The 24,540-nt window shown below is 43.6% G+C and overlaps 1 protein-coding gene across 1 annotated transcript in view; it reads right to left on the bottom strand.

Annotated features, from left to right (window-relative positions):
* LOC139170021 (catenin alpha-2-like) overlaps positions 1-24,540 on the bottom strand; it is a 120,793-nt gene that overhangs the window by 37,939 nt on the left and 58,314 nt on the right. The window contains exon 2 of the mRNA XM_070756722.1: positions 20,281-20,387. Coding sequence (XP_070612823.1) covers positions 20,281-20,382 — 102 coding nt within the window. The 5' untranslated portion in view covers positions 20,383-20,387. The remainder of the gene's footprint in view (positions 1-20,280; positions 20,388-24,540) is intronic.

Genomic DNA, 24,540 nt, shown 5'->3' with positions numbered 1-24,540 from the left:
AAGCGAAGGACAGCGCTGGTCCAAAGCGAGCCGAGCAGGCGGCGGCTTGCAGCGAAGGCGCTCGTCCCAGCAACCGAGTCCTGCTGAGGCTCGGCTGCAAGCGGCCAGTGAGGCCGACCAGCTCCGAGGCGAGCGGCCGGAGCTGTGCCCTCCTTCGCCCGCCTCCTTTCCGGCAGGCAGGTGGGGCTGCCCAACTGCACAGAGCGGCTCCTCCCCTCCAGACACACGCTTCCCCGACACGCGTCTGTGGCTCCACGCGTGCACGCCGCTTGGAGCCCTGAGGTTGAACTTGGAAAAGGGCTCACGAGGCTCCTGTCCCGCGGCTGCCCTTCTGGACTCTGGGGAGATGCCTTCGGGAACGCGACCCTTTCAATTTTTTTCCAATGTAAGACATACCCCGAAAGTAAGACGTAGTGGGGCTTTTGGGGGTAAAAAGAAAGTAAGACACTGTCTTACTTTCGGGGAAACACGGTATAGATAACATACGTTCCCAGGGCGGATGTGCAAAACCCAGCAAACTTCAGCCTTCGCTATAAATGCTTGTGATGTATTTACCCTACACGTCATAACTTTTACTAGCAACATGTTTCACTGTTGCAATTTACAGCCTGGTTGACTAATAACTAAAAGGGAAGAAAGACGACTCGCAAATATATCATAATCAGGAAGCGGAGAAAAAAAAAGGACGGAGCACATCCACTGGTCTTTCATTATTGATAGATCAAGCCTCGAGCTTCCTGTCACTGTTCATTAATAATTCAACGCTAGAGGAATCACTGCGTAGCTAGAATTTGCTGATGTGGCGCTATCATTAATCTTCACAGTCAATCCTGGTTCTCGTTCTCAGATATTCTGGAATTGCACTCTTTTTCTAAATTCAGCAGTACCTCGACTTACGAACTTAATTCGTTCCGTGACCAGGTTCTTAAGTAGAAAAGTTTGAAAGGAGAAGCTATTTTTCCCATAGGAATCAATGTAAAAGCAAATAAGGTGTGCGATTGGGGAAACCACAGGGAGGGTGGAGGCTCTGTTTCCTCCCAGGAGATTCCTAGAGAGGCCCCACAGAGACTTCTTTCTGTCTTTTCCGGCCCTGTTTCCTCCCAGGAGATTCCTAGAGGCCCCATGGAGTCTTCTCCCCCCTTTTCCGGCCCTGTTTCCTCCCAGGAGATTCCTAGAGAGGCCCCATGGAGGCTTCTTCCCACCTTTTCTGGCTCTGTTTCCTCCCAGGAGATTCCTAGAGGCCCCATGGGGGCTTCTTCCCACCTTTTCCGGACCTGTTTCCTCCCAGGAGATTCCTAGAGGGGCCCCACGGAGGCTTCTCCCTGCCTTTTCGGGTTACAGGTTCGGAGGTTCGGGTTTGTAAGTGGAAAATGGTTCTTGAGAAGAGGCAAAAAAATCTTCAACACCTGGTTCTTATCTCGAAAAGTTCATGAGTAGTGGCATTCTTAGGTATAGGTATGATTGGTTTTAATTTGTGGTGTTTTTTAAATTAACTTAAATATTAGATTTGTTTTACATTGTATTGTTATTGCTGTGAGCCGCCCCGAGTCTGCGGAGAGGGGCGGCATACAAATCTGCTTAAAATAAAACTAAATAGGTACCACGGTATTCTGGAATGGCACTCTTATTCCAAATATTCTCTACCCAAGTGGTTCTTGGCTTCTTCTTCACCATAGAGGATGCCTCCTTAAATATCCTTTGTGGCCATGACTTAACTCAAGATTTAAAACATAACATCTCTTCAAGTCTTTGCACTCCCTGGGACATCAAAAGCTCCCTAGGGCAGTGATGGCAAAGTTTTTCGGCACCAAATGCCCAAACTGAACTTGCATGCATGCGTGTGCATTGGAGCACCAGAGACTCCAAGACCAGCTTGTTGGCGCACGCATGCCTGCCTTTTGGCCAGTTTCCTCAACTTACAACGGTTCATTTGGTGATGGTTTGAAATTACAACAGCACTGAAAAAAAGTGACTTTTTTGTCACGGCCATTGGGGCATCCCAATGGTTATCTATCTATCTATCTATCTATCTATCTATCTATCTATCTATCTATCTATCTATCTCATATCTATCTATCTATCTCATATCTATCTATCTTTCTGTCTGTCTTTGTCTTGGTGTCTGTCTGTCTCTATCTATCTATCTATCTATCTATCTATCTATCTATCTATCTATCTATCTATCTATCTATCTATTTGATTAGATTTCTATGCCGCTAGATTTCAAGGCGACTCAGAGTGGCGTACAACATTGAATACAACAATATGCAAGAAATCTAAATAACTATAAAAGATTATGGAAATTTACTAAAAAAAATTTAAAAGACCCTATGTACACTCACACACTAAGCTTTACGAAAGACCAGGAGGGAGGGGGCAGTACGTATCTCCGGAGGGAGTTTGTTCCAGAGGGCTGGGCCCCCCACCGAGAAGGCTCTTCCCCTAGGCCCCACCAGTCAACATTGTTTGGCCGATGGAACCTGGGCCGACTTCGTGGGACCTAACTGGCTGCTGGGATTCGTGTGGCAGAAGGCGGTCCTGTAGATATCCTGGTCCGATGCCATGAAGGGCTTTATAGGTCATAACCAACACTTTGAATTGTGACCGGAAACTGATCGGCAACCAATGCAGACTGCGGAGTGTTGGTATAATATGGGCATACCTAGGAAGCCCATGATTGCTCTCGCAGCTGCATTCTGCACGATCTGAAGTTTCACAACACTCTTCAAAGGTAGCCCCATGTATGTATGTGACACATCTGTACCAATACCAGTTCTGTAATGTCCATTTTATAGACTTTTTTAAAAAAAACATTGATATGAATGTTAGCAGCGATTCATTTAACAATGTGGGAAGAAAGATTACAAAATGGGGAAAACTCACTTAACAACTATTTCAGCTACAGAAATAGGAGGCTTAATTGTGGTTGCAAACTGAATACCACCTCTATGGGCAGATGAACACCAAATCTATGCTTCCTCTAATCAGAAAATGAAACTTTTCTTACTCTTTTTTTGCAGCCAGAGAGAGAAGAAGCATCAAAACATTAAATTGAAATGTGTGTTCTCTCCAAACCATCTCTTGCTCTTAAATGTTTTCTTCATTTACTCTCATTAGAGAACAAAACAGATGGTGATCTTTCACTGGAAGTTGGTACGTCAAGTGCTCAGGCGATTAAACAACTGCAAAACCTCCAATTTCTGTTGATTTGATTTTAACAAGTAGCAAACTCGGTGTTTTAGAAAACAGCTGCAACCCGTTTTGTTGGTATTTAGAAGCAGACACAGAATAGATTGAAAGCGTTCACATTTTTCTCCTGAGGAATATAGGAAGCACGTAAAATTATATCTCAGACTTTCTTTCTTTTTTTTACCATTCAACACTATGTTTCCTTTCCTAAAGAATTTTGATAATTTTAGTTTAGTGAGAGTTGTGATTATTTAATAAGCATTCCTACACGCCTTTTGCAAAACACCAAATATAGAATCAATGAATGTATAAAGGAGACATTGAGACATCAAATTCAACCCCCAGCTCGGGGCAAAAAATCCATGCTAAAATACCTGATTAGTTATATGGGCTCCCATTGAGCACTATCAACAAATGGGGTCCGATCATCACTCTGGCAAACTGGTTATACCCTTATACCCCATGTCACATCAACACTGGAAACTGATCGGCAGTGGAAGTGATGTGCCGGTGTCTGGAGGCTGTTGGGGCCTGGATGGGCGTCAACAGACTCAAACTCAACCCTGATAAGATGGAGTGGCTGTGGGTTTTGCCTCCCAAGGACAATTCCATCTGTCCGTCCATTACCCTGGGGGGGGGGAATTATTGACCCCCTCGGAGAGGGTCCGCAACTTGGGCATCCTCCTCGATCTACAGCTCACATTAGAGAACCATCTTTCAGCTGTGGCGAGGGGGGCGTTTGCCCAGATCCGCCTGGTGCACCAATTGAGGCCCTATTTGGACCGGGAGTCACTGCTCACAGTCAATCATGCCCTCATCACCTCGAGGCTCGACTACTGTAATGCTCTCTACATGGGGCTACCTTTGAAGAGTGTTCGGAAACTTCAGATCGTGCAGAATGCAGCTGCGAGAGCAGTCATGGGCTTCCCCAGGTATGCCCATGTTACACCAACACTCCGCAGTCTGCATTGGGTGCTGATCAAGTTCCGGTCACAATTCAAAGTGTTGGTCATGACCTATAAAGCCCTTCATGGCATCGGACCAGGATATCTCCGAGACCGCCTTCTGCCGCACGAATCCCAGCGACCGATTAGGTCCCACAGAGTTGGCCTTCTCTGGGTCCCGTCGACTAAACAATGTCGGTTGGCGGGCCCCAGTGGAAGAGCCTTCTCTGTGGTGGCCCCGACTCTCTGGAACCAGCTCCCCCCAGAGATTAGAACTGCCCCCACTCTCCTTGCCTTTCGTAAACTCCTCAAAACCCACCTTTGCCGTCAGGCATGGGGGAACTGAGACATCTCCCCTGGGCCTATACAATTTATGTATGGTATGTTTGTATGTATGTCTGCTTAATAATGGGGTTTTTAAAATATTTTAAATTGTAAATTATTAGATTTGTTATGAACTGTTTTATTCTGTTGTGAGCAGCCCCAAGTCTACGGAGAGGGGCGGAAATCAAATCAAATCAAATCAAACCAATCCAATCCAATCAAATCAAATCAGTGGTCCAACCCTTTGGAAGATGCTTTTCCTCCTGCCAAAATAACTGTTTATCTCTAACTTAAATCCATCTTGAATCCTGGAACAAAAGACAATGGGCTTTGATCTTCTGCTATAAATCGCCACTTCGAGTGCATGAGGGTGAACCTATGGCACAGGTAACATGCGGAGCCATATCTGCCGACACACGAGCCCCCTGTGGCATACCGGCCCAAGGAAAAAAATTAGGAAGGACCTGTTCTGATTTATCAAACAGTTCAAAATAGCAACAAGAAATTTGTACTTTCAAGACAGGCAGGATTCTTGACAAATGTATATTTTATTTTATGTGCGCTGAGAGCATCTGCACCAAGACCAATTCCTTGTGCGTCCAATCACACTTGGCCAATAAAGAATTCTATTCAATTCAATTCTATTCTATTCTATTCTGGCACGTATCATTAAATGAGGCTGGCAGGCCCCTGAAAGGTGGAAACAAGATTTTTACAGGATTTGGAGGAGACTATTTCCCTTTTACACAATAGCACAGGTCTACTTCGTCCCATTGTTAATAAAGCAGAAATTAGCAGCGGTGGAATGTACGTGGAGCCAAACTCAAAGAATTATTCCAAAGCAAATTGCTACCCATTTTGCTTGTCATTACTTTTTGTTTTGTAGCTTAACAGAATGAATTATGTTAGCTTAATCAGACCTGTGCACACTCTAATTTTTGCATGTTAACAATTGCGCGGTTTTGCATTTCCCGTACAGGTTAAATCGCTTGTGCATAACTTTTTAACATTTTTTTTTTCCCAGCACGAAGTTTGAGTGATCTATTCACTTTTCACACACTGGAAACAATTCACTCATCTTCTTCGGCACGAATTCTCACCTCTGAAACTGCTGTCCTAAAACTGTCTCGATTATCTCCCCACCCAAAGGGTCTCTGGAATAGGATTGAGATGGGGGATACAACCAGGGCGGATTCCCGATTCTGCCACTACCGGTGTGCTGCGCATAGAGTCTTGCTTCTGCTGTGGGCGCACCTGTGCGTCCCAGGGAGATTTTGCTTATGCGCATGAGCAGGAAGCAAAATCTTATGAGGGGACGCACATGTGTATAAGATTTCGGTGATCTTTTCACTTCTGTGCATGCAACCCAATATTGGATACACCACTGGCTCCTTCAGAGAAGATAGCAGCAACCTGGGCTTGAACTGAGCTTGAATTTCATCCAAGTACAGTGGTACCTCTACCTAAGATCGCCTCTACTTAACGAACTTTTTTACGGTGTTCAAGATTTTTTTTGCCTCTTCTCAAGAACCATTTTCCACTTGCAAACCTGAGCCTCCAAAACGGTAACTGGAAAAGGCAGGGAGAAGCCTCCGTGGGGCCTCTCTAGGAGTCTCCTGGGAGGAAACAGGGCCAGAAAAGGAGGGGAGAAGCATGCGTTGGGCTTCTCCAGTAATCTTCTGGAAGTAAACAGGGCCAGAAAAGGCGGGGAGAAGCCTCCATGGGGCCTTTCTAGGAATCTCCTGGGAGGAAACAGGGCCTCCACTCTCTCTCTGGTTTCCCCAATCGCACACATTATTTGCTTTTACATTGATTCCTATGGGAAAAATTGCTTCTTCTTACAAACTTTTCTACTTAAGAACCTGGTCATAGAATGAATTAAGTTTGTAAGTAGAGGTCTTTTACCTGGACCCATTGTAACTTCCCTGGAAGATTTCACCAGCCAGGAAAGGTGGGTGATCCAGACTACAAGTGACAGTGGCAAACATTAAGAAAACCCTGTCTGTTTGATCACAGGATCAAATTCATCCATCTCCAATGCCCAGTGGCTTTTGTTCTCCAGGTGGTCAAAGGTTTCCTCCCAGCAGCCCAGATAATTGCTGCCCCACCAGTAGTCCATCTTTAGTAGAGTCCAGATCATTATGAATCGGCTGACAGAGCACAGGAAACATTGATCTGCAATTATCGTGGTGTCCATAAACAATGATCTTATCTCTAATAGTCTCCAAAGAGGAGACAGATTGAAAACTCCAACACCATTAGACTAGAGGGAAATCTAACATCAATCTATGATGATATTAAGCTGGAAGCAAAAATGCAGGAAAAGCAGGAAGCAGATGAACCCCAGAAGCTCTATCCCTGTAGCCCAACTTCAGAAATAAGAACCTAAGAAGAGCCATGCTGAATCGGGCCAAAGCCCATTGAGTCCAGCATTCTGTGTCCCCTAGTGGCCCACCAATTGTCCATGGGGATCTTGAGCAGAAAAAGAAGGCAAGACCCTCCCTTTCCCTTGACCCCCAACAAATGGGACCCGAGGGAACCCTGCCTGCCTCAACCAACATAGAAGCAGCACTTGGACATCCGTTTCAATAACCACCAATAAACTTGGCATCCATGAATCTGTCTCATCCTGCCTTGAAGCTATCCAAGTTGAGAGCTGTCACAACCTCTTCTGGAAGTGAATTCCATCAACCAAGGACCCTCTGGGTGAAGAAATATTTCCCTTGATTTGTCCTCACTTTCTTACCTACGAGCTTTAGGGAGGGCCCCCTTGTCCTAGTATTGTGTGATAGAGAAAATAATTTTTTTCTATCCACCTTTTCTATCCCATGCAAGATTTTATACACTTCAATCCATCCTAAGATAAAATACAGGAAATAGTATAAGGGGAGACTAGATGGACCGAGGTCTTTTTCTGCCGTCAATCTTCTATGTTTCTATGTTTCTATGTTTCTAAAATTGATTTTGCTTTTAATTTATGCCTTAAAGCTTTTTTTTTTTTTTTATGTTTTGGATTTTGTTCAACGACAATCAACCAGCCTCAGATTGCTTAAAAATTGCCGAAATAATATAACAAAGAGCCAAAATCAGACACATTGAAAAAAAATATGTTAAAAACTGATCAGTGATGATCAATGTACCTCTCAGATCTGATGGAATGTCAAATATGAAAAGCTGAATTCAAAATCGTGCTGTACGAAGGTATAATTTGGCATGAATATAGTATTTATTTCACAATTAGAACTTCGTTAAATTCTGAGCCAGGAAGACAAATCACATCTGAACTCTGACACTTTTTAAAATTTAGTCTGTATGACCTTTAATAAAAAAATGCATGGTTCGTTAAAGTAATTCAATTCATAAATTAAAGCACAATCATTAAATTCCGCCATGTGCAGAAATGCTTCATTTGCTGAGAACCTTCCAATATATTAATGTAATATCCTCTAAAAACAACTCAATATTCAGCAGCAGTTTAGGCTGCTAGATTGATTATGCTTCCACACGAACAACATAGAAAGAGAAGTTAAAAATCGTGGCAAAATTATGCGCTTGTGCTTAGATACAACCTGAACAGCAAAATGTTACTTCTGATTTCTATATGCCCTTAAAGGAATGAAACTTCTTCATTTTCATTTTCAGAAAATCCACTTAGATATAAATGCAGCAATGCCCCATTTTGAATATTCCTGCTAAAGAGGGAAAGAGTATGGATGTATGATGGGTAGGCTTGGTGGTCAGATGATGATGTGGACATGTTTCACTGGCTATTTATTTTATTTATTTATTTTATTTATTTATTAGATTTGTCTGCCGCCCCTCTCCGTAGACTCGGGGCGGCTCACAGCAATAATGAACAATATACAGTGGTACCTCATGATACGAACTTAATTGGTTCCAGGAGGAGGTTCGTATGTAAAAGCAAATAATGCGTGCAAATCCTTCAGGAAAATCCCAAACTTTAGAAGGGAGGCAAACAGAGGGCAGGGAGGAGCAGCTAAAGGGGGCGGGTGGAAGAAGTAAGGCTAGGCTAAAGGGTGAGTGGGAAGGAAGAAAGGCAAGGGGGGCGCCCCTCCCTTTTCTTTCTTCAAAAGACACCCTTTCAGTGCCTTTGCAAGCATGTTGTTCTCTGCAAAATCTTTCCTACTCCAAGCAGCCCCTCCCTTTTCTTTCTTCAAAAGACACCCTTTCAATGCCTCTGCAAGCACGCTGTTCTCCTACTTTGTTAAATGCAAACTCTTTCCCCCTCCAAGCCGCCCCTCCCTTTTCTTTCTTCAAAAAAGGGAAAAAAAGAAACCCCTTCATCCCAGCAGCAGCGGCTTGGGTTCGTAAGGTGAAAATAGTTCGGAAGAAGAGGCAAAAAAATCTTAAACACCGGATTCGTTTCTCGAAAAGTTCATTAGAAGAGGCATTCGTAAGATGAGGTACCACTGTATAACAAATCTAATAACTTAAGAGAAACACTAAAACCCCATTATTAAAAGCAAATATACACACAAACATACCATACATAAACTGTATAGGCTCGGGGGAGATGTTTCAATTCTCCCATGCCTGACGGCAGAGGTGGGTTTTAAGGAGTTTACGAAAGGTGAGGAGGGCGGGGGCAGTTCTAATCTCTGGGGGGAGCTGGTTCCAGAGGGTTGGGGCCGCCACAGAGAAGGCTCTTCCCCTGGGTCCCGCCAAATGGCATTGTTTAGTTGACGGGACCCGGAGAAGGCCAACTCTGTGGGACCTAACTGGTCGCTGGGATTCGTGCAGCAGAAGGCCTAGTGACCATGAAATCCCTATAATGAGGAGAGGGGGCAAAATGCAAATCAAATCAAATCATAATTACGGTCACAGACCAGCATAAGGCCGAAAATAATGGCTTATTTTTAAAAAACATTGGAGCAAGCTCTAGAGTCCAAGAGACAGGGGGGGAAAATGTATTTATTTCCAAATGACCACACATAAACACATTAATACAATTCTCCTGAAAGAGAAATAGAGCTGGTAATTGGCTTATCCTATAATAACCCGGTGGACCGAGATGTTTTTTCCAGCTCTAATGTTAGACGAAGTATAAATCATTATGCAAATGAACTGAGCAGACCTTCATAAATAAGAACTTCACAAAAAAACCTCCCAAACAACTTTTTTTAAGGAGGCTTATTATCGTCTCCTAAGAGTCTGGGTTTAAAAAAATATATATTTAGAGGCACCAGGTTTTGCAGAGCACAATTTAGCTGAACAACCTTTCTGGCTCATAACAGTTCAAAACGAAATAGGGAGAACCAAAGGGTCATTGACTGTAAGGGTTTATCTTTTCTAATTCTTTATTCAAGTCAACTCTTGCCATCATTCATCTCGGATAGGATTCCAATTTCTCATTTCGGTTCATTTGGGCTCAGCTTTTAACCTTGCTTATCAGCCATCTTCCCCTTGAACTGTGTACATTGAAAGCATCAGGGGTGACACGCCAGAGACCATGATCTCCTTGGATGATAAAAATAATCCAAACATTAAATGCATAAAAGCAGGACGATTAAAGGTCACCTTACGTGTGATGAAACGTCTTTCGGCGGTAACAATTTAGCAAAATGGGCAATGGAAGCTCCATTAGGGCATTTCTTGTCAGATTTTTTAAATTATACGTTTATATCGCCTTTTGTTTGTTTGTTTGTTTGTTTGTTTGTTTGTTCGTTCGTTCGTTCATTCATTCGTTCGTTCGTTCATTCGATTGTTATGCCGCCCTTCTCCTTATACTTAGGGCGGCTTACAACATGTTAGCAATAGCACTTTTTTTTAACAAAGTCAACATATTTCCCCCTACAATTTGGGTCCTCATTTTAACCACCTCGGAAGGATGGAATGTCTTTTTATCTTTTCTATCTCTACTTGATTCAATTCAATTCAGTTCAATTCAATTTATTAGATTTGTATGTCGCCCCTCTCCGAAGACTCGGGGCGGCTCACAACAATAATAAAAACAGTATAACAATGGAACAAATCTAATAATAAAATTATATTATTAGATTCAAAGTGTTGGTTATGACCTTTAAAGCCCTTCATGGCACTGGACCAGAATATCTCCGAGACCGCCTCCTGCCGCACGAATCCCAGCGACCGATTAGGTCCCACAGAGTGGGCCTTCTCCAGGTCCCGTCAACTAAACAATGTCAGTTGGCGGGCCCCAGGGGAAGAGCCTTCTCTGTGGCGGCACCAGCCCTCTGGAACCAACTCCCCCCGGAGATTAGAACTGCCCCTACTCTTCCTGCCTTCCGTAAACTCCTTAAAACCCACCTTTGCCGTCAGGCATGGGGGAACTGAAACATCTCCCCCTGGGCATGTTTAATTTATATATGGTATGCTTGTGTGTATGTCTGTTAGTATATGGGGTCTGTTTTAAATCTTTAAATATTTTTAAATTTGTCAAATTACTTATGATTTGTTTCCACGTGTTGTGAGCCGCCCCGAGTCTTCGGAGAGGGGCGGCATACAAATCTAAGTAATAAATAAAATAAATAAATTAAAAAACCCCAACAATTTAAAAACTATACAACACATACATACCAAACATAAAACATAAGAAAGCCTGGGGGAGATGTCTTAGTTCCCCCATGCCTGGCGATATAGGTGGGTCTTGAGTAACTTGCGAAAGACAAGGAGGGTGGGGCTGTTCTAATCTCCGGGGGGAGTTGATTCCAGAGGGCCGGGGCCGCCACAGAGAAGGCTCTTCCCCTGGGGCCTGCCAAACCCCAACGGGACCCGGAGAAGGCCAACTCTGTGGGACCTTATCGGCCGCTGGGATTCGTGCGGTAGAAGGCAGTTCCGGAGGTCCAATGCCATGAAGGGCTTTAAAGGGCATTACCAACACTTTGAATTGTGACCAGAAACTGATCGGCAGCCAGTGGAGGCCACGGAGTGTTGGAGAAACGTGGGCGAATCTGGGAAGCCCCACGATGGCTCTCGCGGCCGCATTCTGCACGATCTGAAGTTTCCGAACACTTTTCAAAGGTAGCCCCATGTAGAGAGCATTACAGTAGTCGAACCTCGAGGTGATGAGGGCATGAGCGACTGTGAGCAATGACTCCCTGTCCAAATAGGGCCGCAACTGGTGCACCAGGCGAACCTGGGCAAACGCCCTCCTCGCCACAGCCGAAAGATGGTGTTCCAATGTTAGCTGTGGATCGAGGAGGACGCCCAAGTTGCAAACCCTCTCTGAGGGGGTCAATAATCCCCCCCCAGGGTAATGGACGGACAGATGGAATTGTCCTTGGGAGGCAGAACCCACAGCCACTCCGTCTTATCCAGGTTGAGTTTGAGTCTGTTGACACCCATCCAGACCCCAACAGCCTCCATACTACAATACTATACTATATTTGTATGACAAATAAATAAAATAAAATAAATCACTGGTATACCATCTCCCGCCTGAGCAGCAGATTGAACTTAAAGACCTCCCAGGTTCCTTTCAACTCTGTTATTCTGTTATAATAGAAATAATATGTTGTATGCGAAGAAAAGAGGGGCTGAAAATTATTTTTATTCCATCGTGGAAGTATGTGCAAAGGAAAATGGAATTATTTTAAAATACTTTTTAGTGACGTGATTCCATAACTGCTTGAGCTATTATGGAAATGGAAATTCAACCAGCTCAAGTTTGATCTAAACCACTTTGGGGATGTATTGATTACCAAATTGCCTTGTCAGTTATTGCTTTTTCATACTTTCAATTTCCTCCTACTTACTGCGCTCGAAGGCCTTAAGTGATGAGCCAGTTTCCGAATAATGAAAATTAAATAGATCTCCAGAACCATATCTCTATTTCACCATGGATGTTAATGAATTGAAGTTAAGATGGATTCACCTGTGCTAAATTAGGCGCGGAAATTTTGTTCAACATCCAAACTCAAGTTGGAAGGACATCTTGAGCCAAATTAAATTTGCATATCTTAACAACATGCTTAATTTCATGAAGCTGCCAAGTGAAAATGATTGACAGCAGTTCCCACATCATACTGTCAGGGTTTTGTCAGGTGTAAAGAATCAAGGCTTGCGATAAAACTCCAGTTAAGTTGGTTACTGCTCACGCCTATACACAAGAATGAAGTCAGCTAAAGGGTCAACACTGAATTAGAGCTGGATCAACTTTGACCACTTGTGGAAACATAATGATTCCAGGCTGATTCCTCTCTTGGTTCCTCTCCACAGCCTCTGCCTATCCTTCTCCTACAGCAAAATGCAGCTCTGGAGCCATATGCGGCTCTTTCATCCCTCTACTGCGGCTCCCTGTCTCCGGTCGGCTCCACAATTGATAGGGCTTCCGGTTAGGACAGGTAGAGGAAAAAGAAGACCATGCTAAGAGGAAACTCTATAGTGTTGTGGTTAGCTCTGGCCCAGCTCCTGCCCCAAGGACTGTGGATGTGGGGGAGACATCCACATGCTGCAGGCCTGTTTTGCCCCCGGTGGAATCTGCTGATGAAGGCTCCTCTGATCAAGAAGACATGAGTGACAGGGAGGAGGAGAGTGGGGCAGACAGCTCAGAAGGAGATCAATTATCTAGCTCCTCCTTGAATTCAGAACAAGAGTTAATGATACAGCCACGCATGCGGAGAGCGATGCAAAGGCAGCAACAACTGAGAGATTATTATCAAAGAAAATGAGGCCACCTGTGGCTGGGTGGGGCTGTGGTCATTAGTGAGGCTGCTATAAAGAGCAGCCTGTGGGTTTGGCCATTGTGGAGGATTATCTGATCGTTGTGTTTCGTGACTGCTTTGCTGACTTTGACCTTTTGTGTGCTGATTTTTCCCCGCTTTGAAACTAAACCAGAGCCAAGTGTGTTTCACTTTGTGAAAGAAGAAGGACTGTGAATTGCCTCACAGCTGCAAGCTAAGTATCTCAGAACTGATAAGGGACTTGTACAAATTACCCGTTTGTTTGGAGGCGAGTGCTCTTTGCTATACCAAAAGAGGGCTTAGGTTAAGTGAATTTTCATTATAAAGAACATTGTTTTGAATTTTCAAACGTGTGTGTGTCTGAAATTTGTACCTGTGAATTTTCGGGAGGAGTCTACCAGACAGCCCGACAGAACATATAGTGGGAGAACCAGACTTCCAGTCGGGTGGAGAATTGGATGATGATGATGATGATGATGATGATGATGATGATGATGATGACGATGACGATGACAACAACAACAACAACAGAGTTGGAAGGGACCTTGGAGGTCTTCTAGTCCAACCCACTGCTTAGGCAGGAAACCCTACACTACTTTAGACCAGCGGTCCCCAAACTACGGCCCGCGGGCCACATGCGGCCCACTGAGGCCATTTATCCGACCCGCCGATGAGTGACAAGAGCACAAGGAAAAGAGAGAGAGAAAGAAAGAAAGAAAAGGGAAAGAGAGGGAGGGAAGGAGAAGTGGAGAGGAATGAAGGAGGGAAGGAAGGAAGGAAAGAGAAATGGAGGGAACAAGGAAGGAAGGAAGGAAGAATGAAATGAATGGAGGGATAGAGGAAGGAAGGACTGTTTGGGGGGGTGTAATTTTTTTAAATTTTTCTCTCAACATACATTCAAACAACACAGTGTACCATCTAATTTTCCATGAATAAAATGCAGTATTTTGTTAGTAACTAATATCAATCATCAAAAAAGTTGCAAAAGTTTTTTTTCCTAATTTTGTCATCCAGTTACAATCATTTCTTTAATTAAATTTCCTCCTTAATGTTCCTTCAAAAAGTGCAACACCAATTGTATTTCTAACTTATTAACCATTATGAATTTCATGTATGACTTTCAGACCTTCTCCCCCCTCGAAATAGCACATTCCCATTTTGTTTTTTACTTTAAGACAAGGTATGTGTAGTGTGCATAGGAATTTGTTCATAGTTTTTTTTTATATTCCGGCCCTCCAACAGTCTGAGGGACAGTGAACTGGCCCCCTGTGTAAAAGGTTTGGGGACCCCTACTTTAGACAGATGGTTATCCAACATCTTCTTAAAAGTCAGAAGTCCTGTATCAGTTTCTCAAAACCGATTATAACAATATAAACTAGGAACTTTGCCTAGATTTCTTCATTTTCCTCTACCCTTCCATGTTCTTTTAGGATGCGCCAACTAAATGGCAGTCCCTAGGCAACCTTGCCTAAACTTAACGAGTCAAGAAATTTCAGGCTGTTCAGATGGAAAACCAGCGGGAAATTGCTGAGCTTTAGTCTGACCGATGGCCTGAAAAAGGAACCTCACATATTACTCCCACTACCCAGGGGTAGTGATTTCTGATTTCTGACAGTCTCAAAATGGGTGAACAGTGCAGTCAGGCGGTAGGAAAAGCAAGTAGGATGCTTGGCTGCATAGCTAGAGGTATAACAAGCAGGAAGAGGGAGATTATGATCCCGCTATATAGAGCGCTGGTGAGACCACATTTGGAATACTGTGTTCAGTTCTGGAGACCTCACCTACAAAAAGATATGGACAAAATTGGTGGAAGGTCTTAAGCATAAAACGTATCAGGAAAGACTTAATGAACTCAATCTGTAGAGTCTGGAGGACAGAAGGGAAAGGGGGGACATGATCGAAACATTTAAATATGTTAAAGGGTTAAATAAGGTCCAGGAGGGAAGTGTTTTTAATAGGAAAGTGAACACAAGGACAAGGGGACACAATCTGAAGTTAGTTGGGGGAAAGATCAAAAGCAACGTGAGAAAATATTATTTTAGTATAAGGGCAGACTAGATGGACCATGAGGTCTTTTTCTGCCGTCAGTCTTCTATGTTTCTATGTTTCTAACTTAATGGGTGTCCCTAGGCAACCTTGCCTAAACTTAACGAGTCAAGAAATTTCAGGCTGTTCAGATGGAAAAACAGCGGGGAAATTGCAGAGATTTAGTCTGACTGACGGCCTGAAAAAGGAACCTCACATATTACTCCCATATTGTTACCAAAAAAAAATATGCATGGAGGTCTTCTCAATGTCTCCAAGGGACAAAGATGGACTTGGAAGAAATTCTCGTTTTCGTCCATGGACCCTCCAAAAAACAGCTCGATTTATCTTTATTCTTTACAAGCCATTCCAGGGGTCCTTTAAGCTCAATAGGAGATGAAAAACTGTATGCATAAATTGTAAAATGGACACTGATGATCAACATATGGAAGCCCTGGTGTTTCTTTTGCAACCTGCCCAGAAACCAAAGTCCTTTTTTCTCCATCCATCTGCTGATCCATCTGTTTCTCCACGGTATTCTCACAACTTCCAAATTATGTTTCTTTCTTACAACTGTGGTCGTTTCCAACATTATATTCAATCCAACAGGTATATAACAGTATAGATAAGAGCACCATTAAAGTCAAACTGGATTTCAGCGTCCCATTTAACATCCAAGAAATAAATAAGAGCCCAAACTTTGGCCTCCTTCCAAGTTCCAATTTATTGACAGAGCCAGTTCTGGAGACCTCAGCTACAAAAAGATATTGACAAAATTGAACGGGTCCAAAGACGGGCTACAAGAATGGTGGAAGGTCTTAAGCATAGAACGTATCAGGAAAGACTTCATGAACTCAATCTGTGTAGTCTTGGAGGACAGAAGGAAACTTGGGCGGAGAACTGTTAGGGAAAAGTTAGTATTGGGTTGCCTACAATTCATATCCAACATAGAAACATAGAAGTCTGACGGCAGAAAAAGACCTCATGGTCCATCTGGTCTGCCCTTATACTATTTTCTGTATTTTATCTTAGGGTGGATCTATGTTTATCCCAGGCATGTATAAATTCAGTTACTGTGGATTTACCAACCACGTCTGCTAGAAGTTTGTTCCAAGGATCTACTACTCTTTCAGTAAAATAATATTTTCTCACATTGCTTTTGATCTTTCCCCCAACTAACCTCAGATTGTGCCCCCTTGTTCTTGGGTTCACTTTCCTATTAAAAACACTTCCCTCCTGGACCTTATTTAACCCTTTAACATATTTAAATGTTTCGATCATGTCCCCCCTTTTCCTTCTGTCCTCCAGACTATACAGATTGAGTTCATTAAGTCTTTCCTGATAACTTCATCTATTTTTTATGCTTTCCTTTATAAGATTATAAATCTAATTTAGTGACTACTGAGAAGCAATGTCGGTGAGTCAACATTTGCAATTATGATTAAAAATTAACTGGGATTAAATAACTGAAGTTGGTACTAATATTTCCTCTGTTTCAACATGGAATTCTCATTCACATCCTTTGTGGCAAATTGAACGGCTCCAGTCATTTTAAAGAAATGAAACTGCCATTCGATTAAATATATTATTTGGAAGCACTTAATGCATTACCACGTATCCTCCATAAACGTAAGTGCTTTTATTTCTTTTCTTCCTTTCGTCTTTGTGCTAAGCAAGAGTTCCATTACACTTATATTTTTTTTCATATATTTTTTTAATTTGGTATGTGATGGTGGTGGGAAGGGAAACTCAAACTCAATCCGGATAAGACAGAGTGGCTGTGGATTCTGCCTCCTAAGGACAATTCCATCTGTCCGTCCATAACCCTGGGGGGGAATTATTGACCCCTTCAGAGAGGGTCCGCAACTTGGGCGTCCTCCTCGATCCACAGCTCACATTAGAGAAACACCTTTCAGCTGTGGCGAGGGGGGCGTTTTCCCAGGTTCGCCTGGTGCACCCCATGTCACATCAACACTCCGCAGTCTGCATTGGTTGCCGATCAATTTCCGGTCACAATTCAAAGTGTTGGTTATGACCTATAAAGCCCTTCATGGCAACAGACCAGAATATCTCCAGGACTGCCTTCTGCCGCAAGAATCCCAGCGACCGGTTAGGTCCCAAAGAGTTGGCCTTCTCCAGGTCCTGTCAACTAAGCAATGTCGTTTGGCGGGACCCAGGAGAAGAGCCTTCTCTGTGGCGGCCCTGACCCTCTGGAACCAGCTCCCCCCAGATATCAGGGTTGCCCCCCCCCTCCTTGCCTTTTGCAAGCTCCTTAAAACCCACCTCTGTCGTCAGGCATGGGGGAATTGAAATTCCCCTTCCCCCTAGGCTTATAGAATTTATACAGGGTATGCCTGTATGTATGAGTGGTTCTTTAAATTGGGGTTTTTTAGATTGTCTTTTAATATTAGATTTGTTTACATTGTCTTTCTATATTGTTGTTAGCCGCCCCAAGTCTTCGGAGAGGGGCGGCATACAAATCTAATAAATAAAATAAATAAAATAATAAATAAGGGAACTGAGGCTCTGAGAGTTCTGTCCCAGGGCCGAGAGTTGTGAAATCACGGGTTCTTTATCCAAGTCTCTGGTATTATTTATTTTTATTTTATTTATTTTATTTTACTTATTTATTTGTCAATACATAATGTAGGTTTCAGAGGATATAATGATAGTAAAATACATCAATGAAAGAATAGAAGATAATGCATTAGGAATAATGTGGAAGAAATAATCATTGGTAATAATAGAGTTTACAGTGATCCCCCGCTCGTTGCGAGGGTTCCGTTCCAGGAGCCCCCGCAACGAGCGGGTTTTCGCGAAGTAGCGATGCGGAAGTAAAAACACCGTCTGCGCATGTGCAGACGGTGTTTTTACTCCCACAGCGCTAGCGAGGAGCCGAAGATTGGGGGCGGGGCGGCTGTTTGCCGCCGGCATGGAGGGCTTCCTAGCAGCCCCCCAAACCCGGGTTGGGGGTCCGGGGGGCGCTGGCTCTCGGCGCTTTTGAGCTGAGTCCGGAAGCGAATTCGCTTCCGGACTCAGCTCAAAAGCGCCGATAGCAAGCGGCAAGGAACGGCTTGTCTCGGCGCTTTCGAGCTGACCGGACTCAGCTCGAAAGCGCCGAGACAAGCCGTTCCTTGCCGCTTGCTATCGGCGGTTTTGAGCTGAGTCCGGAAGCGAATTCGCTTCCGGACTCAGCTCAAAACCGGCGATACCAAGCGGCAAGGAACGGCTTGTCTCGGCGCTTTCGGGCTGACAGCTCGAAAGCGCCGAGACAAGCCGTTCCTTGCCGCTTGCTATCGGCGCTTTTGAGCTGAGTCCGGGAGCGAATTCGCTCCCGGACTCAGCTCAAAAGCGGCGAGAATGAACGGCGTGGGCGGGCGAAGGGCGGGCGGCAGCGAGGAGTTTGCGTGGGCGGTGGGGAAACTCCTCGCTGACGCCAGCAAGAGGGGGAAGACCCAGGGAAGCCGCTGCCATCTACGCATGCGTGCCCGGCACGCATGCGTAGATGGTATTTTTGACTTCCGGGTTGAAAAATAGCGAAGTACCCTGTTCGCAATGGTTCGGGACGCAATAAACGGGGGATCACTGTATATACATGGAGTTAGAAGAAACATAAGAGAGACATTAGGACAGGGGACGGAAGGCACGCTGGTGCACTTATGCACGCCCCTTACTGGCCTCTTGGGAATCGGGAGAGGTCTGTTTAAAAAAAATCCTAGAATTTTATTTTCAAAGAAATCAATCAATCTTTTTTTTATTGTTTTTCACATCTAACAGAGATTCCAATTTGCATACCTCAAATTAAAATATAATACAATACAAAATCAAATGCCAAATTCTTAGTCAAATTAATCAAATTTTTCTAATTATTTATCCAATTTATTCTGGTATATATCATTCATACTATGCTGCCTCCTTTCCAAATGCTATCATCCAGATTGTAAATATTGTTCTTCGCTTTCATTTGTATTTAAAGTGCTATGGCTATCTATATTTATTTTTTTATTTTTTTATTTCCTTCCTGGGTTTTTAAAGAGAAGTAAATTCGGATATTTCTATTGTTAAGGGCAGCTACGATAAAATGGTGTGTGTGTGTTAAATAAAAGCAGGAATATGTGCACTAAGAATGTTAGAAAGGGAGCGAAGCATGATGGCACAGTTATGAAAAACAGCAAATAGCCAAGATCAATCAATCTTACTTACTCCTGAATTACCATCCCTGTATCTGCATATGAATAGTATGGTTACAACTGGTCCCACAGAGTGGGTCTTCTCCGGGTCCCGTCAACTAAACAATGTCGCTTGGCGGGACCCAGGGGAAGAGCCTTCTTTGTGGCAGCCACGGCCCTCTGGAACCAACTCCCCAAGAGATTAGAATTGCTCCCACCCTCCTTGCCTTTCGCAAGCTTCTTAAAACCCACCTCTGCCACCAGGCATGGGGGAACTGAGATACTCCTTCCCCCTAGGCCTTTACAATTTTATGCATGGTATGTCTGTATGTATGTTTGGTTTTACAACAAGGGTTTTTAACTGTTTTAATATTGGATTGTCATATGCTGTTTTACTACTGTTGTTAGCCGCCCCGAGTCTACGGAGAGGGGCGGCATACAAATCCAATCCAATCCAATCAAATCAAATCAAAAGTTGACAAGTCATATCCACCCACCCACACAATAATTTCCAACGTGTTTTTATTTGATCTAAAACATAGATTAATACTTTTCAGAAAACCAAAATGTTGAATGAAATTTGAAAAATACACACTAGACACAGAGCAATTAAAATCACCATTCTTGCTATAAGCTGGAAAATACAACTGCAATGTTTGTTTGTTTGTTTGTTTGTTTGTCCGTAGACTCAGGGCGGCTTACAACATGTTAGCAATAGCACTTTTTTAACAGAGCCAGCCTATTGCCCCCACAATCCGGGTCCTCATTTGACCCACCTCGGAAGGATGGAAGGCTGAGACAACCTTGAGCCTCTGGTGAGATTTGAACCGGTGATCTGCCGATCTAGCAGTCAGCTTTTTAGTGGCCTGCAGTACCACTCAGCTCATAATGATATAAACATGAATAAATAATATCAACATTACATAACATCAGCAAACAAAGAATAATGCATCGACATTAGCCACTTACCTGTGTAACTAGTGGTTCCAATAACCTCTCCACAGTTAGAGTCCTGATTTCCAAACTTTTGGGATCCCATTTTAAAATGATGGGTGAAGTTACAGAAGTCATGCTCTCTAGAACAAAAAGATAATGAGTATTATAAATCGTGCCTAGAGTCGTGTTTGTATCTGAATTTTAAATTAGATGCTGGATTGATTTAAAAGAGCTACATTTACAATGGACATCATACTCAGTAGCTAATTCAGGAATAAGTGAATATATTGTACATTGGGGAAAAATGTACGGTTTGCCTGTTGGGCCATTTTTCAGAAGCCTGAAGGTGAAAAACAGCCCAACGGGGGGGGGGGGGTGTCGTACATGCAACCGATGACCATTGTATCATAAAAAGAATTATAAATATAAATATGTTCTGCCGCCGTGTTTCAACTGCCCGTAATTACAGGGTAATTAGTCCAGGAAGACACACACCACACGATAAAAGGAAAACCCAAAAGTTTTTATCAACAGAAAAACAGAAACAGCTCCCTTTTTAAATGTCAAAGGGATTTTCTGGTACACACAAGGCACAGGTTAAATGCAATCCAATCGCTCACCCAATAACGGGAAAATCAAGTCCAATTCTAAAGTCCAGAGAGTTCACACACAATCTTGAACAGCACAAAAACCACGATCTTGACGAAACAATGAATCAGATAAACTGCCATGAGGCTAAAACACCAGGCTGCACTTTTATCTGTAGCGCTAATTACAGCAGCTCCACCCAACCACAGGTGGCCTCATTTTCTCTTATAATAATCTTTCAGTTGTTGTCTCCTATGCATCACTCTACACATGCGTGGATGTGTCATTAATTCTTGTTCAGAATCCAGGGATGATACAGATGATTGATCTCCTCCTGGGCTGTCTGCCAAACTCCCCTCTTGCCTGTCACTCACGCTTCCTTGGTCAGAGGAGGCTTTGTCGGCAGATTCCATCGGGAGCAAAACAGGCCTGTGGCATTTGGATGTCTCCCCCACATCCACCTGCACATTCCTTGGGCCAGAGCTAACCACAACACCCATTGGGTGTTTTCTTGCACTCCAGGGTTTCAGGGAAGCTTCCCTGAACCCTCCGGCAAGCTAAACGGCCTTTCCCAAGGATGTTTTCCCCACATTTATTTATTTATTCATTCATTTTATTTATTAGATTTGTATGCCGCCCCTCTCTGAAGACTCGGGGCGGCTCACAACAGCAATAAAAACAATATAGCAGTGGAACAAATCTAATATTAAAAACATATAAAACCCTATCATTATTTAAAAAAACCAAACAGCACATTCATACCAAACATAAAACAAAGTATAAAAAAGCCTGGGGGAAAGGTGTCTCAACTCCCCCATGCCTGGCGGTATAAGTGAGTCTTGAGTAGTTTACGAAAGACAGGAAGGGTGGGGGCAGTTCTCATCTCCGGGGGGGAGTTGGTTCCAGAGGGCCGGGGCCACCACAGAGAAGCCTCTTCCCCTGGGGCACGCCAAACAACATTCTTTAGTCAACGGGACCCGGAGAAGGCCAACTCTGTGGGATCTTATCAGTCGCTGGGATTCGTGCGGTAGCAGGAGGTTCCAGAGGTAATCTGGTCCAATGCCATGTAGGGCTTTAAAGGTCATGACTAACACTTTGAATTGTGATGGGAAATTGATCGGCAGCCAATGCAAGCCCAATGCACATCCACATTCCTTGGTGCAGGAGCTGGGCCAGAGCTGACCACAACATAAATAAAAGCAAATCGTTAGATATCCTGATGGGCTCAATTTTTTTTAAAAAAAAATTGCCTGAATATGAAACAGAATTACGTCACACAGTATTTTGAGGCTAGAGTGATGCCCGTTAGTAGCCATAAAGAAGCCTCAATGCCAATTATAGAAAGAGAAGGAAAAATATTGATGTGAGTTTTTAAGGCTGATCGGAACTGGGCTGAGGACCAAACTGCAGGTTAAAAGAAGAAGTTTTGAAAGGGCAGATTTTGAAACACCGAAGGCAACAATAAGCGGGGAAGAATACTTTTGCCATTATTCAGTGGCAGGAAAACCGCCCTCAGGAGTGTAATAAAACAGAAGTTGACAGGGGAGGACTAAATCATCTCATAGCGACAGAGGGAGGAGAGAAAAAAACGTAAGACGATGCAGCAGACAGTTCAAAGGAAGGCTTTGTATCTCCCAACTATACATTTTCATATTATTCATTATGAACAAGAACTTTTGGATGTTGGTGCAACTGCCAAGTCATTTCTGAGAAGCTTCACGGGTGGAAAATAATGAAAGTGGTCACTACATTCAGGAAGGGGGGGGCATGGAAATCTAGCATAGACTGTTGCAAGTATGGTTTTATAATACAGTGATACCTTGTCTTACAAACTTAATTGGTTCCGGGACAAGGTTCTTAAGGTGAAAAGTTTGTAAGACGAAACAATGTTTCCCATAGGAATCAATGGAAAAGCGATTAATGCGTGCAAGCCCAAAATTCACCCCTTTTGCCAGCCGAAGCGCCCGTTTTTGCACTGCTGGGATTCCCATGAGGCTCCCCTCCATGGGAAACCCCACCTCTGGACTTCTGTGTTTTTGCGATGCTGTGATTTCACTCGCTGGGAAACCCCACCTCCGGACTTCCATTGCCAGCAAAGCACCCGATTTTGCGCTGCTGGGACTCCCCTACTGGGATTCCCTGCAGCATCACAAAAACACGGAAGTCCGGAGGTGGGGTTTCCCACGGAGGGGAGCCTCAGGGGAATCCCAGCAGTGCAAAAACGGGTGCTTCGCTGGCAACGGGAGTCCGGAGGCGCAGCCTCCCAGCGGCAGCAGTGGGTTTGTAAGGTGAAAATAGTTTGTAAGAAGAGGCAAAAAAAAATCTTAAACCCCAGGTTTGTATCTCAAAAAGTTTGTATGATGAGGCGTTTGTAAGACGAGGTATCACTGTACATGTGATTTTAGTGATGTTTTTATTGGGTTTTTTACTTATGTTGTATTTATACTGTTGTTAGCCACTCAGAGTCCATTTGGAGTGAACGGCATATAAATGCAATAAATGAATACATACATACATACATACATACATACATAAATAGACATCAGACATCAGAAATGGTATTCAGCCAGTTGAGGCCAGTTCGAGTGAACTGGTAGTGGCCATTTTCAGCTGTTCAGAGAACTGGCAAATGGGCCATTCTTTGTCAAGTGGACCAGGAGAAATTGAACCCTTATTTGAAAAGAAACCATCACAAAACCAACATATATGATTGGGGGGGGGGAGTGTGCTCTTTCTAATGAAATATAAAATGAAGATGATTGAAGGTGAGAAAATAGAGAGCGATAGAAAAAAACATGTGCTCTTTCTTATGAAGATGATTGAAGGTGATGAAACAGAGCTCTCTGTTTCCTCACCTTCAATCATCTTCATTTTATATTTCATTAGAAAGAGTATGTTTTTTTCTATTATATACAGTGGTACCTCTACTTACGAACTTAATTTGTTCCGTGACCAGGTTCTTAAGTAGAAAAGTTTGTAAGAAGAAGCCATTTTTTCCATAGGAATCAATGTAAAAGCAAATAATGTGTGTGATTGGGGAAACCACAGGGAGGGTGGAGGCCCTGTTTCCTCCCAGGAGATTCTTAGGGAGGCCCCACGGAGGCTTCATCCCACATTTTCCAGCCCTGTTTCCACCCAGGAGATTCCTAGAGGCCCCACGGAGGCTTCTCCCCACCTTTTCCAGCCCTGTTTCCTCCCAGGAGATTCCTAGAGGCCCTACGGAGGCTTCTCCCCACCTTTTCCGGCCCTGTTTCCTCCCGGGAGATTCCTAAAGAGGCCCCAAGGAGGCTTCTCCCTGCCTTTTCCAGTTACAGTTTCGGAAGCTCAGATTTGTAAGTGGAAAGTGGTTCTTGGGAAGAGGCAAAAAAAATCTCGAATACCCAGTTCTTATCTAGAAATGTTCGTAAGTAGAGGCGTTCTTAGGTAGAGGTACCACTGTATGTTGTTTTTGTGATGGTTGCTTTTCAAATACGGCTGCAAAAATCAGTCAAGTGGACACCTGGTCCACTTGACAAAGAATGACCCGAATACCACCTCTGGTTGACACCGCCCCCACCCCATCCCCACTGTTCCCTGTCCTATGTTCCCTTCTTCTTTTTTTAAGAGCAGCTAATTTGTGCAGATTGGCGCACCCCAGCTAAGGTAAACAACAACTCAGCTCACTAGCGCTGACACCAAGGGAGTGCTGCCAAGTTTTCAAGCCAC

Source organism: Erythrolamprus reginae, chromosome 7 (genome assembly GCF_031021105.1).
Source record: "Erythrolamprus reginae isolate rEryReg1 chromosome 7, rEryReg1.hap1, whole genome shotgun sequence".
In the NCBI taxonomy this organism is placed as follows: Eukaryota; Metazoa; Chordata; class Lepidosauria; order Squamata; family Dipsadidae; genus Erythrolamprus; species Erythrolamprus reginae.
This window is presented reverse-complemented; position numbering and strand designations above follow the sequence as displayed.